Here is a 20,291-nt window from a genome sequence, read left to right as displayed (position 1 = left end):
ATAATATTGTCAAAGAATATGATAAGTTATAGTATTGGAAATAATATAAAATTCTAAATAATTCAAGAGTGATTTTTTTATGCAACTGCAAAGTAGAATAACTTCAGGACTAAAAGACAGTGCATGAGACAGTGGCTAATTTATGAGCATGCAGCATGTCTGTGTGGAAGAACGAGGATGGAAACTCTTGAAATGCTGATAAAACTGTTACCTTTTTGGTATCATGACGGATGTATTTAGTAAGCATTATCTTTCACCTATTTGCTATTCAAACTATAACAGAAAAGAACACACACAGTAGAAAGCAACCACACTAAAAAATAAATAAATGTTTATTGTTCTACAGTACTCACCTCTGAAGGTCTTGCTGAATGGTGGTCCAACATGCAATGAGTGGTTTTCATGAACTTCTATTTTGCATCAGACACACTTCTGTTGAGCTTGATATTTGAACTTGGGCTTCAAGTTCCTATGCTGACTACAGAATTTAACTATTCCTACAGCACTTTTGGGACTAGACAGTTGGACAGTTGCAGAGCTTACAATGGACTGGTTGCCCACTACACATGTCTATTGCACTTCAGTGGCATTTGTATTTGGTGTACAATAAAGGAGAATTGAGATTGACATAACAATGCAAAACATCCCAGTTATACCACAACTAAACAATTTTCTGTATGTACTTGGGAGTTTCTCATATTGTGGCAGTGGCAATCGTTTTGCAACAATTGCAGCTTTACTCTCAGCAGCAAGAGCATTAAGAACATTGGCCATAAATCAATGGCACCTGTCTTTTCAGGACTTGATTCAGATCTATGTCATGATAAGTACAACATAGGTGATTAATTACAACATGTAATTATAAGAGTGCAAGGAGCATCTATACCTATCATTTGTTTGGTGTACAAACATAAGCTCCGACCCCACACCTTTTTTCCCCCGTAGACAACCACATGTATCTCCATTTCTCTCTCTTACAGAGACTTTCTCTTTCAAATAATAATTAATTCATATAAAAATCATAAACAGTTGCTGGTATGCCAACTGAACTACTCCACTTAAACAGATGATATCCTGCTAGAAGGAATCTTCTTCACTCAAATCAGTATTGTAACCAAGTTTTTCCAGCCACCAGTCTTTGACTTCCAGTTGCACATTGGACAGATTTGGCATTTTAGCTGTGATGTCTCGAAGCAATCTAATGGGCTCAGGGCCTTCAGTCAAATGAGGCAGATTATTCTTACCACCACCTGTGAAAAAATGTGAGTGTGCACATGTGTTTGTCTATTGTTGATGAAGGCCTTAACAGTTGAAAGCTATAATTGTGAGAGTATTTTTGTTATGGCTATCTGCGACTCAGCATCTCTGCTATATGGTGAGTTTTAAAAGGATTTGTTTTGCATAATCGTGTTTTCCAGTATTGTAATGAAACACTATTAGTAGGAGTAAATATGTAAGAAAATAACTTTATTTTTTTAACAATAAACACATTTCCTTACACAGCACTATTAAACATCACAGTCATTTTTAAGAGATTAGCTATTGTAAGAATGGTCCAAAGGAAGCTGTGATAAGAATGTGCATTCTTTTCTTAAAAACGTCCAAATTTGAATTCACAATTCATATAAAATAGTCTTATGATATAATAAGAAGGAAAATTTACTCCTACAGTCATGCTTATGGAGAATTGATGGATCTGACCCCAGCAACACCTAACAGGTGTTGGGTAAGTTTACAGACTGGGTGCCCACAAGCCAAAGCTGCCACATTATAAAGCACAGAAGACTGCACCCCAGAAAACATAGTAAAAACAACTGTAGGAAGGGTGATCTATAGACCATAAACGATTACGATAGGAACATGGAAGGGGACAGATAATACTGTTTCACGGTTTTAGTATGGCATCACTAGGAAACTTTTTTTTTTTTGAGGGCGATGTGTGGATGGATATTTAATTCTATGAAATCAGATACTCATTCGTATCTGTTGTATGAGGCATGGCTGGTAGGTTAAGCAGCAGCCCAGGATGCAGGACCTTTGAGTCCAGAATCTGATGTCCAACCACTTGAACTTCAGCTCCAAGGAAAGCTGAAATAAGAAACAATTATATAAAAATAGGCAAAAAAGCTGAAAAATGTGTAAACAATATGGACACTCCAGAAAATGATGTGGTTAAGAGATACATTTTGGAGAGAAGAAACAGAATGAAGTACAAAAATTATGTATCCAGGTAATAGAGAGAATGCACCAGCATTATTTTCAGCTGTGATTCCTGTGACAGAAAACTTTAGCTTGGAGAATAAGGAACAATCTATTTTAGTGATAATGCAGAATTTAAAAGATGTAAGATGACAAAACAATGCCTAGATTTTTTACATACTCTGCACCTCATTGCATTACAACTCATTTGCCTATGTTTATTGTCATTTTATGTCATACAAGTGAAGAGGAAAGGAAATACAGATGAAAAAGGCTGCATGTGCAGTTTGAAGACTGGAAAAGAAAAGAATAACAAAGAATGTCAAAATATAACGTAATTTGACAGATAAAGAAACTACTCACCAAGTGACGGCAGGAGAACACACTCACTTAAAAGAAGGTTATACTTATGCAAGCTTTTGGAGTCAGTGGCTGCTTCTTCTAGTAGAACGGTTGAAAGGGGAAAGAAGGGGGGTGAAAGAGAAGGACCTGCAGTTCTGGGTGTCTTTTCCAAAATCTATCCCTTTTCGTAAAACTCTCCAGTCCTATTCCTTCAGCCCCTTTCCTTTCCCTTCTGATGGAAAATGGAGCCACTGGTCCAAAAGCTTGCATAAGTATGACCTCTTTTTATGTGTGTGTTCTCCTGCTGCCGCTTCATGAGTAGATTTTTTTATCGGTCCAGTAACATTATATTGTCAATGAATATGATAAGTTATAGTATTCGAAATAATACAAAACTCCAATTAATTCAAGAGTGATTTTTTTATGCATGTGCAAAGCAGAATAACTTCAGGATTAAAAGACAGTGTCTGAGACAGTGGCTAATTTATTTGAGATATTTTGGGTGCATTTACCATGTAGCATGACTGTGTGGAAGAATGAGGATAGAAACTCTTCAAATGGTGATAAAACTGTTATCTTTTTGGCATCATGACAGATGTATTTAGTAAGCATTATCTTTTACCTATTTGTTATTCAAACTATAACAGAAAAGAACGCACACAGTAGAAAGCAACCACACTAAAAATAAATAAATGATATTGTTTAACAATAGTAATAATGTGTAACAGTATTTGTTTCTGGGTAAAGAAGAAAACGTGTTTCACCTAGAATCTCTTGTTGACCTAAAACTGTTGTACAAATATAATCTCCCACCTCACGTCTTTTTTCCCATAGACACACACATGTATCTCTATTTCTCTCTCTTACAGAGATTTATTCTTTCAAGTAATGATTAATTCATATAAAAATCATGAACAGCTGCTGGTAACCAGACTGAACTACTCCACTGAAATAGATGATATCTCGCTAGAAGGAATCTTCTTCACTTGAATCAGTATTGTAACCAAGTTGTTCCAGCCACCAGTCTTTGACTTCCAGTTGCACATTGGACATCTTTGGCATGGCTGTTTTGTTAGCTGTGATGTCTCGCAGCAATCTGCTGGGCTCAGGACCTTCAGTCAAATGAGGCAGATTATTCTTACTGCCACCTGTGAAAAAATATTAGTTATTTTTATCTTCATTTACTGTAGTATCCACTCCAACTTTTTATCTTTCTAGTAGCATAATGATGTACTGTTGTTGTTGTTGTTATTATGACATTGTGTTTACACACAATAAAAGACACACAAACACACACACAAATTTCAAGCTTTCGCAACCCAAGGTTGCTTCATCAGGAAAGAGGGAAGGAGAGGGAAAGACGAAAGGATGTGGGTTTTAAGGGAGAGGGTAAGGAGTCATTCCAATCCCGGGAGTAGAAAGACTTACCTTAGGGGGAAAAAAGGACAGGTATACACTCGCACACACATACATATCCATCCACACACGCTGGTATATGTGTGAAGCAACTGTGGGTTGTGAAAGCTTGTAATTTGTGTGTGTGTTTGTGTGTTTTTTGTCTCTATCAACATACCAACACTTTTGTTTGGTAAGTTTCAGCATCTCTAAACATATAATACTATTTGTCACAAAAAACAATACATAAAGTTTCCTGCTGCATTAACAGACCATAAATTAAATGAAACCAACATGCTGATAAGATAGTTCACCCTGTTTTACGCTTATAAATCTTTCTCAATGTGATGGCTTGCAAACAAAATGCTCTTGTATCTTATATCTTTGAATTCACTGTTGTCTTACAGATTAAATATCTGAGATAATGTGGCAATATTTTTTCTATAAAAATAAGCAGTAAGAGGGTTGTGAAAAGTCAACAGCCACACTTGACAAAGACTATTTCCAGAATTTGTAATTCTTACATCCAAATGTCAGAAAATTTAATTGTAATGGCTTTTGTGACTATTTGTGAGAGTTATTTTAGGATGAACTGTGACTTAGAAAATCGTAACACAAAACACAAAAATAATTTCTATATATAACTTTTGTTACTGACAGATTCTTGGGTTCAGAATAGATTCTCGTGTTCTAGTACAAATTTTCTTACAGGTGTGTAGTATCTCTTAAAAACAAAGAAATATGGATAAAGACATTCAATTATCCATGAAAAAAGATGAGATCAGTGATTTCAGTGCAGGAAGATTCTTTATTGTATTTATGAAGCAAGGAATTAACCATGCCTAGACATTGGTCAATAATTTGAAGGTATTCCTACATTATCATTCATGCTTGGTAATTATTCTTCAAAATTATATGAATACATGGCTTCCAGCAAAAAATGTCCCACAGAGAACAATAATCACTGTTAAAGTAATCTTCTGTATGTGTTACACTTTAATGAGTAGTTTCCTTTATGTGTGTAAGAGTATTCACATGAAACTGAAGTACACAGACAACAAATGAGTAACATAACTGAACAGCTAGGAACTATTTTCAAAACTAGTGACTTGTTAATTACTTGAGTAAAAAGTTTATTCACAGTCACAGTGAGTATAAACAGTCAGTATTTTTTCCCTTTGTCATAGAATCAATATAAATAAACAAAAAGTAACATATACGTAACACAATGTGCGAACGAATGAATGCAATAAATATACAATTTCTAAGTTTGATATTGCAAGTTTTGTGGTAAGCATTACTGCACCTTAAAGGTGTCAACTTCATCTCACTGTTCAGTGGGAAAAGTGTACTACTTCACCAACAGAATATGCATACTGTAAAATTACAAGGAAACAGAGTGGCTGGTTATCGTAAACTTTCAGGACATCAAATTTCAGTACTGCTGAGAGACACATATGATGTGAAAGAAGTGAGTGTATATAAATACATAAAAAAAAAGTTTTGAGTCACCCCAGTTCCCAGAACTCATGAAGATAGACATTAACTGTGGATATTGTATCACAGGCACAGGTTCGAATACATTTCATACTAAGCAATACGGAGGAAGCTTTAAAGAGAGATGACTTAATGTACTTCATGCTTGATGTGTTGATACGTCACAGTATACCACTACATTGGAGCCTGGTATTTGAATACGTCACCACTATAAGCCTGACAATATTTCAAGGCATGCCTTCAATTTGTTGCCTGCTTCCTGGGCACCACTAAGTGCTATGAAATCAAGCTCCTTCGTGATGGCGTCAATGAGAGATAATGCATCTGGTGGTCCATCCTGCTCACTATTAACAGGTATCCATAGTAAACTGTACTAAGGAGTCCAAATGCCACAATTAGCACGGTGATGGTTTGTTTCACTCCTGAAGGAAAGTGAACATAAGTAGCCTATGGCCTGTGAGAAGCGTAAAATGTCTACCTTCATAGATGTGCCAAAACTTTTTGGTTGACAAAAACTCTGCATAGAGCTCACGGTCATATGTTGACCAATCTGCTAGTGAAAGTGATACTTTTTTGCTACATATAGCTACAGGTTGCCAGTCATGTTACACCCACTGCAGTTACTATGCATTCACCATATCTGCGAGACGTGTGTCCAGAACAGTGTAAGTTTACGCAACAGCAGCTTTCACTCTGGTCAAGAATGCTTTCTTTCCACTAGTACACTGTAGTGTGTCTCCAGGTTAGGTGAATCTTTTATCATCTCATTGAGAGGTGCTGCCAAAAATGCATGATTTTGCACAAAACACTGAAACCAGTTTGTCCAACCCAAGAAATGGCATAATCCTCATATTTTAGTGAGCTGGGGAAACTGAGGAATAGCTTCTACTCTGTCTTGAATTGGCAGGATTTCTTGTGCATTGATAATGTACCCTAAGAGTTTTACTTCTGTTGCTCCAAAGACAAATTTTTTCAGGTTAATCACTAATCCATGTTCTTGTAGTCTAGTGAACATCTGCTGTGGGTGTATTAGATGCTATGCCTCACTGGAAGACATTACAAGTACGTCATAAATGTAGACATAACAGAATATAAGATTCTAGTTACTCCCCCCATGAAGCTCTGGGAAGTTTAGGCAGCACTGCATTCACACAAATTTGTAAAGTTTAAATGGAGAGCGAACAACGGTTTAGCTGATAGTTGCCACAAGGGCATTACCTGTTACTCTTCTTAGGGACAGTACGGAATGGAGATGCCCAGCCAGCTGTTATGTGAAGGGTGACAGATCTCTTGTGCTAACATGAAAACAACTCTTGCTTTATGGTCTTTAGTTTCTCTGGATGAAGACGACAAGCCCGTGTGTGAACTAGTAGTCCTGGCATGATGATAATGTGATGTGGCACAAAGTGTCTTACCGATGCTGGAGAAGATGATGGACAGTTGACTTTACGGAACTGATGAAGCAGGTCATTGTATGGTGAATCGCTGCAATCACTTTGATGCCAGCATGGTTGGCACTGCGTAGATGTCGATGATAGACAACTATGTTGTAGAGTCAAGCAAGCTTCAACTGTGAAGATGTGGGAAGATGCTTTAAAATGACAAGAAATCTGCTCCAACAATTGGGTACAGCATGTTAGCAACAACAGACCTCCATAACAAGTTCACACTGAAGATTGAAGTTTAGATGTAAGTTGATGTAGCTGTAAGTCTTGATGGGTGATCCATTCACAGTGTATAGGTAGTGGCCATTGGTATTTTGCCACAGAAGACAAGAAGAATGGTAAACTGAGAGTTCAGCACTTGTATTAATGAGAAATTGGAGCTTGGTAGAGTGCTCTGTTATTACAGTTGATGGCTGTCTTGGTTTGAAATCAATTGCCATAGCTGCTGATTTCTGGCAGCATTTCCCTTTTCACAGGATGGCAACATTACTGAGCTACAACTCCAAATTTTTTGTGATATCAGGAGATATTCTACCCAGTGGGTGACTGCCTGTTTCTGCTGGAAGGACATTACCTTCACGACGCAAGTGATTTGTGCTTGCAGTGCTTCCAGAGAAGTCTTTGTTCTGACGGAGACAGTTGTGATGTCCATTGTTGGATACATCTTGGCTATTTGGTCAGTAATTTCTGTGAGAGCATCAAGGCCACTAGTGAAAACGGTAAATATTTTTGGTGCATCCACAGCAAAGTATGCCACTCAAATATTCCACAGAATCTCATCATTAATTGTACTGTTTGTGAGTATGCAAAGGTGACAAGTTGAGACAGTATATGGTTATCAAGTTCTTCAGCACAACACAATTTTTTAAGTTGATTATTTCTGACTGCAACAGATACATGCTTGACAGAGATGTATTTTTCAGTGATTAGTGGCAAGCGTAGGATGACTTGTATTTCCATAGCCATATGCTCGCTAAGTGCAGCTACCACATAACTATAGGCCTATTTAGTTTCATATGAGACAATGTGGACTGAGACAAATTGGCCCTCAAGTTGAGTGAACCACAATATTGGGTTCTCCAACCAGGAGGGTGGGGTTTTCACTGTAATTGAACTAACGATCATGTTTGTTAATGGTAAGTCAGCTGCTTGCTAGATTCTGTGTGTTTGACACTGTAGGAACTGATTACATGAAGCTGTTGTTATGAGTGGTTCTGTGCAATGCATTTCATGTGAGAATTTACATAAGATGTGTGTTATGATTCTGGCCTGTGATTCAATTTTTATGACATGTGATGTGATTGTTCCAGCTGTAACATTATGCATAAGTAGCCATGCTGATCATTTGCCTACAGTTGGTACAAGATAAGGCCAATTTGCTTGAGAAGCTGTGTGGCCCCAGGACCAAGAGTGTGTCATGTCCATGCAGGCTACAGTGACGGCAGTTGAGCCAGGTGTAAGGATATCAGCAAGGGGCTGGATGTAGCAAACCCCAGTATGGGGAATTTTGATGATGGACAGTCACTTAAGAAGACAGACCATGCTCCAAGAAATGAAAGAGTATCAGACAAGCTGAAAGATGGCTTCTTACAGCACTGTGAGAATTTATAACAATTCACAGTGACATATTAAAAGCAAATTTGAACACATTTGTCATCTCAGAAAAATGAGGTGTATCCAGTGACTGAACTATACAGGGTGTACCAACAAGAATCATCCAATTTACAAAAAATCATAACTATTATGTTATTTGAGATATGTGCATGACAACGTACTGTTAGAAAGAGCAAACTCTCGAGTTTTACATGGTTCCCACTAGGTAGCAGCAGTGTGCACCCACTTCAGTTCTAGTAAAGCTGGTGTCAGGACAATAGAAAGCATTTAATGTTCAATGTTTTGTGCAGTGTGGGTCAGTAATAACTGTTCAGAATAACCTTTGTGCTACGTATGGTGTGGATCCACCTACAGCAAACAGCATTAGACGATGGTATGAACAATTCTGAGAAACAGGTCGTTTGTGTAAAGCCAAATCACTAGGCTGTCCCCAAGTGTCTGACACAGACATCGAATGCATCTGCCATAGTTTCACAAGGAGCCGCAGAAATCCATTTGCTGTGCAGTTCAACAGCTCAACATGCCCCCAATGTCCATCTGGCATGTGTTGAGTTGATGTTTAGGCACGAAACCATACAAAGCTCAGCTACTGCAAGCCCTTCATGAAGGTGACAAATAACATCATGTGGAGTTCTGTAATTTCGTTCTTGGCAAGATGGAGGATGACAGTTTTCTTCCATGCTTAGTGTTTAGTGATGATGCAACTTTCCATTGAAATGGAAAGATGAACTGTCATAATGTGAGAATGTGTGAATCACATGAAATGGTACAACATGAGAGGGACCATCCAAAATTTAATGTGTTTTGTGCAGTTTTATGGGAAATGATGTGTGGTCCATTTTTCTTGGCAGATAACACTGTTACAGGAAGCACATATCTTGATATGCTTGAGAACTTTCTTTTCTCACAGTTGGAGACTGAATCAAATTACTTCATTTACCAACAGGATGAGACACCACCACACTGGCATCTGGAAGTGTGGGAATTTTTAAATCAAAGGCTTACTGAATTATGGATCAGTCAAACCAGATCAAATGAGTCAGCCTTACATTACTGGCCTCCAAGATCACAGGAGCTGACTGTATGTGATTATTTCTTGTTGAGGTTTATAAAAGACAGTTTTTTATGTGTCCCCATTACCAACAACAATGAATGAATTGAGACCTTGCATAACAGCAGCTGTGGAAGCTTAACTCAAGACATGCTCGCTGCAGTGTGGGAACAATTTGAATACTGACTTGACATATGCCACACATCTAAATGAGGCATACTGAACATCTATAAAAGGTGGAAAAAAAACTTTTTGAGTTTCCCATTCATCAAAAAACAAAATTCATTTTATATGTTTATTAGTTTCAGAAATATATGCCAAACTGGATGATTCTTATTGATACGTGCTGTATTTTCAATATCTTTAAAATGACAGAAATTAATATTTCACGGTGAATAACACCTTCACAATGAACCTCTAAATTAACATCTTTTAAATGCTTTGTATGATTTTAACATACAATATTTTAGGTGATACCATTGCACTAGAGCTATCACCTCTGAAAGCTTCATATCTGTATCTAGTTTATTTCTTGATTTATTACTTTTTTTATATCTTTTCAGTATGCAAATGTTTGTCATTAGATTGTCTCCCCACAATCACACAGCAAATGAATACAGCATGAATACCTCATGTTTTATCACATTTGTTTATTTATTTCATGAACAATTTATTATTTCACTGAAAACTGTATTTAAAAATCATTTACAACAGATAATACAAAATCATGGTAGTTTAATAAGTGAGCAATTGCATGTGTTAGGTGACACCATCTTTGTAAAAGAGTGCCAAAATATGCTTCTGACAAACAGGCCTAAATAACTGTGAACACAATATTACCAATAATTGCTTAAACGATGTTTAATGACAATCTGTTGTCATTTATCATGAGCACATTTGCGCAAGAATACTGGATTATTTATTTATGGACAGAACTTCTATTTATATTTATTGTTAGTGGCCTGAGTGTGACAGAATGTTAATAACATTTCTTTGTTTAAATACTTTTTTAATATATTACTTTAGTCTGAGGAATGGTCAAGTCATATCTGTAGAACTTATGAACAATGTATTAATGTATTTTTGGATGGGACAGCCTTCAACCAATGGAAAAGCGGACTATGGTGGTAAATTACAAGAGTCAAGGGGAGAATGTGACTTTTTGAGGGAGGAGCTGAGCAATTATTGGCTTATATGTTTGTGCTTGAAGGAGGCATACCCATGGTAATGAGTGGTATTTGATTGTGTAGGTGATTGATTCTGGGTGATGAACGGTGGCTACCATACCTTAACTTCTGAAGGGACTTATATTTTGAGAGGTTTGAATGTGCTCCAATGTAGGGCCCTAACTTTTCTGCTTGAAAACTTCTGTAAGTTTCAAAGGTAGGAGACAAGGTACTAGAGCAAGGAGAATTGTGAGAATGGGTCATGAGTGAGACTGGGTCATGAGTCATGCTTGGGTAGCTCAGGCGGTAGAGCACTTGTCCATGAAAGGCAAACTGAGGATAGGCAGAATGTGAGTTACGATCCTTTGTACTGCATGTGTCAATTTGTGAATCATCATGCTGAAGTCTGAACTGGTTTGACTGAGGAACATTTTGTGTACTGTGATCACCAAATGGACTTAGTTTTCGAAACTTCCTGGCCGATTACAACTTTGTGATAGACCAAGACTCGAATTTGGGACCTAGGCCTTTCGCGGGAAAGTGCTCTACTGACTGAACTACCCAAGCATGACTCACAATCTGTCATCACTGCTCTACTTCTGCCAGTACCTGGTCTCCTACCTTCAAAACTTCACAGACGTCCTCCTGTGAAACTTGCAAGACTAGCATGCTTGGAAGAAAGGATATTGAGCAGACATGGGTTAGCCACAGACTTGAGGATGTTTCCAGAATGAAATTTTCACTTTGCAGCAGAGTGACCTGATTTGAAACTTCCTGTTTCATATTAATGCACACTCTGCTGCAGGATGAAAATTTCATTCTGGAAACATTCACAAGGCTGTGGCTAAGGCATGTGTCTGCAATATCCTATCTTCCAGGAGTTCTAGTCATGCAAGTTTCACAGGAGAACTTCTGTAAGTTTCAAAGGTAGGAGACAAGGTACTAGAGCAAGGAGAATTGTGAGAATGGGTCATGAGTGAGACTGGGTCATGAGTCATGCTTGGGTAGCTCAGGCGGTAGAGCACTTGTCCATGAAAGGCAAAGGTCCCAAGTTCAAGTCTCAATACAGCACACAGTTTTAATCTGCTGGGAAGTTCCATTTCAATACACACTCCACAGCAGAGAGAAAATTTCACTGTGGCTAACCCATGTCTCCAGAATATCCTTTCTTCCAGGACTGCTAGTTCTTCAAGTTCTGTAGTACAGCTTTTGAGAAGTTTCAAAGGTAGGAGATGAGGTACTGGCAGAAGGAGAGCTGTGAGGATAGGTTGTGAGTCATACTTGGGTAGGTCAGTCAGTAGAGCAAAGGTCCCGAGTTTGAGTCTCAGTCCGCACAGTTTTAATCTGCCACAAAGTTTTATATCAGTGCGCACTCCACTGCAGAGTGAAAATTTCATTCTGGTATTAGTTTTTGTGTATCTTTGATGATTATTTAGTGTGGGTATTTTGATGCCGTTCTTGTAACACTCTCAACCTAACTTTGCTGCATTCAATAAGGGTATTTTCTGTCTGTATTTTAACTGAATATTGTAGGACCACTTCACATTTATTTGAGATGTTCTTTCTTGATTAAATATTATTCAAGATAATTCTCTGTCATCTACATCAATTACAAATGTTAGAATACAGCCCTTGTTATTAAATTATTCATTTAACTTTTATTTTGTATTTTATTAACTCACGATTCTAGTCAATGCATAGACTCTATTTGACTGCAGGATCACAGCTACAAGTTATTATTTGCAGTGAATAGTTGCGGGTAATGAAAGCTGACATGTGCGGCTCAACTCTATGACTGCATCAAGATATTCTTATTAAACAGAGCCATGCATAGCTCAAGTACCTAAAGCAGAATTAAACACAAGTGAACATGCAACTGGTTTGCTTGTAAGGGATGCCGTTTAGAAGAGCAACCATTCAGCAGCAACAATTGTTCACCATCACACAGAGCATGATTTGGAAACTTGGGGTCACCGAATGTAGTGCACTAATTACAATGTATTTGTTCAACACAAAATAAGTGATTGATTACAATGCATAAACATGAGACTGCAAGAAACATCTATATCTATCATCTGTAGCTCAGAGGCAGCGCAAAATCCAGAGTGTGTACATTGCATGTTAAAAACATAGCATATGATTCACTGTTCTTGGGGATAACAAGTCATCTATAAATCCCTTTATAAATCATACTGTTTAATGGGTCCTTGTAGAATGCCCTGCTGATACAGCTGCTTGTGATACAGGTGGTGAGCCAGACTCAGATTGAATCTGCATAGTGGATTACAAAATTGGTCTGGTAAACAGACCAGCCTGAATGCAGCTTTTAGGTGGTTTTCCATGCTTTTTTAGACAAATGTTGAGCTGGTCCCCAACCTACACACAAAAAAATATGATACCCTAATACTTAAAAAACAATAATAACCACAAGAAAGGTTACACATTTCACAGACAGCTCCTGCACACAACTTCCTCCCTTAGGTTAACACGTAACACAGCAAGCTGGAACTACTACACCTGCTATGGCTGCACTCCTGCCAATAGTTAATTTTTTAAACTAATTTTTCAATTTTTGTTCAAGTATTTAGGTTGCAAAAATTATGTACTTGAATCTGTGAAAGCATTAATCAAACTTTGCCTCACTTAGATTTATTATTCAGACTACGATTTTTGGTATGCTAATTGCAATACGACATACAGTGTTGTCAGAAACTACATTAATTAAATGATATCAAGAATTGAATTATTACTGTAGAATACAATATCTGATTTTCAGTGAACTAGTACATGATTTTGGACACCATTCCCTAGAAAGACTGGCATTCACACTTCACAGTAATGTGTTTTGATTTTCCCTAAACTCATCACAGAATTAATGTTAAAAGTTTGGAAGTAACTACATTTTTTCCACTGCAGATTTAGCCACTGTACTTGTTATATTCCAGCTTTTACCATTGCATTTTTGTTGCCTCAATTTTTATGAACTGAAAAATATTCTTCAATACTCAATTTTCAGGTACTGTTGGCACACATTGGAATATCAAACAAGATTTTCTGTATGCTTGAATCCAAAGTATACATTTTTTTCATGCCCCGATTTTTGTGCCCAACTTAGATTTAAGCTATCTAGCATTGTCAGACGATTGTTAAGGCTTTCGTGGCCACTTGTTGACAAACTGCCTATTGGCTTCTGTCTCGGGTTCTTCGGCCGACATTCATCTAATGATTTTTCTGACGTTTCGCCAGCCACTCATGCTGGCGAAACGTCAGAAAAATCATTAGATGAATGTCGGCAGAAGAACCCGAGACAGAAGCCAATAGGCAGTTTGTCATTGTCAGACCATGTTAGACAATTTAATCCAATTTTTTTGGGCGACTTAATCTTAAATTTTCTGAATTAATGTGGCTTGTAAAATTCTTTTCATTATTATTCTTAAAAGAACGCATAAAGTTGTACAAGATGGTTAAATTTCATTTCTTTCAACAAAATATTACCCACAATACAACACCTCTGCACACAGTCACACTGGAATCAAAAAAGTGACTATATCTCTGCCAGTATTGTTTCGACATATTTTAAACATTACGAATGCTCATTGGAGACATATACAAACTTTCACAAAAAATTTCACTGAAATCTGTGGTAGGTCAAGCAGGGAATAGGTCTGAAATTAGGCAATTTGATAAGGAATGACTCCTAGGCCAGATATCAGTATCAAAAGAATGGTTCATGAATGCTAAGCTTGTGCACAAATCAATGTTACCCTGCCAAAATCAATTTCCCTCTGGCCAAGATACCACAACAGTTGCAAGAATGGCCATATGTTTATTTAATGGGACATCTTTGGAGCCAATACCCTCTTGGTGAGTCACCTAACTTCCCTTTTGCTGATGTTCTTATTTAGAGCAGCACAGCTACTGGAGCTAATTTCTTATAGAATAACAACAGTGAATAGTTGCAGTCTAACAGAAATTTTCTCAAGATCTCATAGCTGGATTCTGCTGGATTTTCTCCAGCCTAGCCCAGCCCACCTCACCCCACATGTCTATGTCTACATAGATATTCTGCAAGCAACAGTACAGTGCATGGCGGAGGGTACCCTGTACCACTAGTAGTCAATTCCTTTCCTATTTCACTCACAAATAGAGTGAGGGAAAAATGCCTGTCTATATGCCTCCACACGAGCCCTTATTTCTCGTATCTTATCTTTGTGGTACTTACGCATGATGTATGTTGATGGCAGTAGAATCATGTGGCACTCAACTTCAAATGCAGGTTCTCTAAATTTTCTCAGTAGTGTTTTATGAAAAAAATGTTGCCTTCCCTCCAGCAATTCCCCTTTGAGTTCCCAAAGCATCCCCGCAACACTTACGTGTTGTTCAAACCTACTGGTGACAAATCTAGTGGCCTGACTCTGAATTGCTTCAATGTCTTCCTTAAAACTGACCTGATACAGATCCCAAACACTTAAGCAGTACTCAAGAATAGGTCACATCAGTGTCCTATACGCGGTCTCCTTTACAGGTGAACCGCTCTTTCCTAAAAAAAAATGGTTCAAATGGCTCTGAGCACTATGGGACTTAACTTCTGAGGTCATCAGTCCCCTAGAACTTAGAACTACTTAAACCTAACTAACCTAAGGCCATCGCACACATCCATGCCCGAGGCAGGATTCAAACCTGCGACCGTAGTGGTCGCACGGTTCCAGACTGTAGCGCCTAGAACCGCTCGGCCACCCTGGCTGGCGCTCTTTCCTAAAACTCTCCCAATAAAATGAAGTTGACCATTTGCCTTCCCTACCACAGTTCTCACATACTCATCCCACTTCGTATGGTTTTGAAACCTTACACCTAGATAATTAAATGGCTTGACTGTGTCAAGCAGGACATTAGTAATACTGTATTGAACATTGCAGATTTGATCTTCCCACTCATCTGTTTTAACTTACATTTTTCCCCATTTAGGGATAGTTGCCATTCATCACACCAACTGGAAATTTTTTCTAATTCGTCTTGTATCTTTCTGCAGTCACTCAACTTTGACACCTTACCATACACCACAGAATCATCAGCAAACAACTGCAGACTACTGCCCACCCTGCCCGCCAAATCATTTATGTATATAGAGAACAACAGCAGAACTATCACACTCCACTGGGGCATTCTTAATGATACCCTTGTCTCTGATAAACACTCACTGTCGAGGACAATGTAGTGGATTCTATTACTTAAAAAATCTTTGAGCCACTCACATATCTGTGAACTTACCCCATATGCTTGTACCTTCATTAAAAGCCTGCAATGGGGTACCGTGTCAAATGCTTTCTGTAAATCTAGACATATGGAATTTACCTGTTGCCCCTCATCCATAGTTTGCAGTGTATCATATGATAAAAGGCAAACTGAGTTTTGCATTAGCAATGCTTTCTAAAACCATGCTGATTTGTGGATGTAAGATTCTCAGTCTCAAGAAAGTTTAATATATTCAGACTGAGAATATGCCCAAAAATTCTACAGCAAACTGAAGTTAGGGATTTTTGGGGTCCGTTCTTTTATCCTTCTTATATAAAGGAGTCATCTGTGCTTTTTTCCAATCACTTGGGACTTTGTGCTGGGTGAGAGATTAACAATAAATACAGGCTACGTAAGGGCCCAGTGCCATGGAGTAGTCTTTGCAATCTGGACCCAGTGATTTATTTGTTTTCCAATCTTTTAGTTGTTTTTCTATGCCAAGGATGCTAATTGCTGTGTCGTCTGCATAGGAGTCCTTCCAATGATCAAATGATGGTATGTTTGCATGATTCTCCTGTGTGAATGATTTCTTGAACATGTAAGATAAAACTTCGGCTTTCATTTTGCTATCTTCAACTGCCACACCAGACTGGTCAACAAGGGACTGAATGGAAGCCTTAGACCTGCTTAGCAATTTTACATAGGACCAGAATTTTCTTGGGTTCTCTGCCAAATCTTTTGACAAGGTGATAGTGGAAGCTGTTGTATGCTTTGTGCATAGATATTTTTACAGTACATGAATCTCTACTTATGTTCACTTGTCATCATTTGTGCATTCTCTTTTGAACCAAGAGTGCAAAAATCTCTGCTTCCTCAGCATCTTACATATATCGTTATTAAACCAATGTGGATCTTACCCATTCTTTATGCACTTACTGGGCACATAACTCTCCAGACCATGATTTCAAATCTGCTTAAACTTTGCCCATAATTCCTCTACATCCATCTTACTGGAACTAAGTGATGGCAGACTGTCAAAGCCCAGCGTATTTGTAGCTATAAGGTCTAAGGTACTTCCATTGTGTGTGGGCAGCTGAGCTAGCTGCTCAAGACAGTTTTCAGAAAATGTATTCAGATTTATTTCGCATGACTGTCTGTCTGCCCCCCCCCCCCCCCCCCCTCTTCCCAATGTATCTATATACATCCCAGTCTATACTCAATAGGTTAAAACCGCCTACAACTAGTACTGAGTGGCCTATGTATTTATGTGCTACTGACCATTTGACAGTTCAGAGTCATTGAAAGAAATTATAAACTTTCTTTGAATGACTCTAAACTGTCACAGTGGAACTGGGTGGCCAGAAAAAGCATCCAACAATTAACTTCATTTCACCTACACCTGTTCTATGTGACCAGGAAACTTCCCTGTCACACTCTAATTTCAACCCCAACAGAGGCAAATATTTTTCTCAGCTGCAATGAACACTCTTTCTCCTATGGCCTCTAATCTGTCTTTCTGATATATGTTCCATGACCCGCTAAATATCTAAGAGCTTTCCAACTTGGGTTTCAGCCAGCTCTTGGTCCCAAGAATAATTTGAGTACAAGAACTTTTTGGAGGGTATAAATTCTGGAACTTCATTACAAATACTTTGACAGTTTACTGATAAAATTTTGACTGTCGAAGTGTCTTTATTCTGAATGCCATGCGACTTCCCTTGCTGCTTATCAACTGGTGAGTGTTCATCACCTCAAACCACCGTCTAGCTTAAAAAGCCCTCATGTGCACTTCATAAATAATCTGCTGCCTGAGTAGCTGCTTCCTTTGCGTACTAAAATCCTGACTTTTCAAGGGGAGTCCTACAGATCAGTATACAATAACACAAGTCTATAAATCTGCATCCAAGACTACCACAGAGTCAATAAAGCCTGTGGTTGAGACTCTCCACTCGGTTCGAAACCAAAGGAACCCATTCAACTCTGGGAAAAATGCTGCAAATTGTGAGTTCTGCATGTGCCCTGCGCTTGAGGCTAGCAGTCTTCACCACCTCTGTCAGCCACCTGAATGAACTGAGGATGTCCTCGGAACCCATGCAACAGTTGTTGGTGCCGATATGAGCCACAACTTGCAGACGACTGTACCGTGCACACTTCATGGCTGCAGGCAAGACCACCTCCACATCTTCGGTGAGGCCCTTCAGCAGACATACTGAGTTTACATTGGTTTTCTTTCCAGCAAAGTCCTCAGATACAAATTCCATATTGGGTCAATACTCATGAATATATGCCATGCTAGATATTGACCACCATCACTGGAAGCAAGGCTTGAAAACTCTTAATGGTTGAAGTTGCAGCACATCAGATGACCCACCACTGGAACCAGTTACTCATGGCATCACACAAAGAATATCTAATGCTGCCTGCCTAGCTATGAGAACTGAGAGCAAAATGATGCTGACTACCACAACATCAATTTACAGCAACCTCACTTCTGTAAGATATATGCCTTTGCTCTCACCTTCGCCTGCAATCAGCACTGAACATGGACATTTGGGACACTGTCTCAGACCTAATGCAGACATAGCCTTTGCTATACCACATCACTCGCCCACAGCGTAACAACTGTGACTCTGCAATGGCAGCCACAGGCTCACAAGATGATACTAAGCATTCTTTCACAAGATGATACTGAGCATTCTTTCACATCAGCAGACATACCTTCAATTGTCTTCCCTCTTTCCCAATGACTCAAGCACATACCAGGGCATTACTGCCACTGTCAATCAGTTAAACAGGGGAGAGATCTTGTCTTTTCACTACATAAAAGGCAATCATTGAACATGAACTCAGCCTGTGGTCTACAGCTGGCATTACACAACTGAGCTTTGCCAGTGGGCCACTGCTGGTATTAAATGACGACTAATCACCAGTTATACAGAAATATTTATGGGTGAGTGAAACTTTTACTTGGTGTTAGACTGCTATATGTTAGGCTTGTTATTTGGACTCAATGTTGGGTTGGGTTGTTTGGGGGAGGAGATCAGACAGTGAGGTCATCAGTCTCATCGGATTTGGGAAGGAGAGGGAAGGAAGTTGGCCGTGTCCTTTCAAAGGAACCATCCCGACATTTTTCGGGAATGATTTAGGGTAATCACGGAAAACATAAATCAGGATGACCGGACGCAGGATCTAACCATCATCCTCCCAGGACTCAATGTTTTTACACTGTTTATGATGGCTAGTTCTTCCTACAGTACTTCCTGAACAGCTGTTTGGACAGGCAGCTACAACAATTGCATGAGTTCTTCACCATTTCCCTGTTGAGTTTTAGTGGAGCTAGTATTTCATGGACAATAAAGACATGTCAAATATGATCCATGCTAACATTTAAAGATTTCAGAAAAGGCTGTAGTAAAGTGGTAAATGCAGGAGTGTAAACATAAAAACTACACTTATAGATGAAGACTATTGCTCGGTCATAATTGTGAACCATCTTATAGCGACACATAATGGTATGGCCCTCATGGCTGTCAGATGGACTGCTCTTTCTGGACAGACGATGTAGTGAACTGAATGCTTCTTTCAGAAAATGTTATTAATAAAAACTGAACAGCTCATTTTCTGTCTCAGGTATGTCCAAGATTAGTCTCCATCTCCAGGGAAACCAAAGAGTTCATTCATTGTTGACTGTGTTGCTGCAGAACCTCCATAAAAATAACATTTTGGATGAATTACCAGTACCTACCTTCTTATATTATGTTGTTCAGCGGAAGAACTTAATAGATCAAGTTAGAAAATGGTACCTAAAAATCAGTCGTATTAAGACAAAAATAATACATAAACAGCATATCAAATGGAAACAATACGAACTAACAATAAAGTCACAGAACCATTTGATGATTATTTACATTTCAGCTACTAGACAGACAACTAAAGAAATAAACAGAAAAATAAAAACGGTCTAGGGTCTTCAGAATCAAGCTTCTGATGCACCACAAAATAAAAGTTTGCAATCAGTGTGTATTATCAGTTTTGACTAATGGCAATGACACATGGAATTTTCATACAATACCCATTCAAAAATGAGTGTTATTCAGTACCCAGGTTAGAGGCAAATGATGGGAATTAATAGAAGACACAGAAAAATCAAAAACTGGATCAGAGAACAGACATAAAAACTATAACAACAACTGTAATGAAAATTAATAGCCGGTGGCAAGAAATGAAACTAGGCAAATGGAAGGTAGGTGGGTCAAAGAAGCTTTTGCTTGATTTCAAGAGCTAAGGAAAGTCAGAGAGAACCTGTTGGAAGATAGGGATATAATGTTTGAAAACATGCAGAACCAACAT

The 20,291-nt window shown here is 38.4% G+C and overlaps 1 protein-coding gene across 1 annotated transcript in view; it reads right to left on the bottom strand.

Annotated features, from left to right (window-relative positions):
* Positions 1 to 1,447: 1,447 nt before the first annotated feature.
* Positions 1,448 to 20,291, bottom strand: part of LOC126413465 (sodium leak channel NALCN) — a 429,358-nt gene continuing 410,514 nt past the window's right edge. The window contains exon 33 of the mRNA XM_050083266.1: positions 1,448 to 3,689. Coding sequence (XP_049939223.1) covers positions 3,508 to 3,689 — 182 coding nt within the window. The 3' untranslated portion in view covers positions 1,448 to 3,507. The remainder of the gene's footprint in view (positions 3,690 to 20,291) is intronic.

The sequence above is a fragment of the Schistocerca serialis genome, chromosome 1 (genome assembly GCF_023864345.2).
Source record: "Schistocerca serialis cubense isolate TAMUIC-IGC-003099 chromosome 1, iqSchSeri2.2, whole genome shotgun sequence".
NCBI lineage: Eukaryota > Metazoa > Arthropoda > Insecta > Orthoptera > Acrididae > Schistocerca > Schistocerca serialis.
Note: the sequence above shows the minus strand (reverse complement) of the source record. Positions and strands in the feature narration are given on the sequence as shown.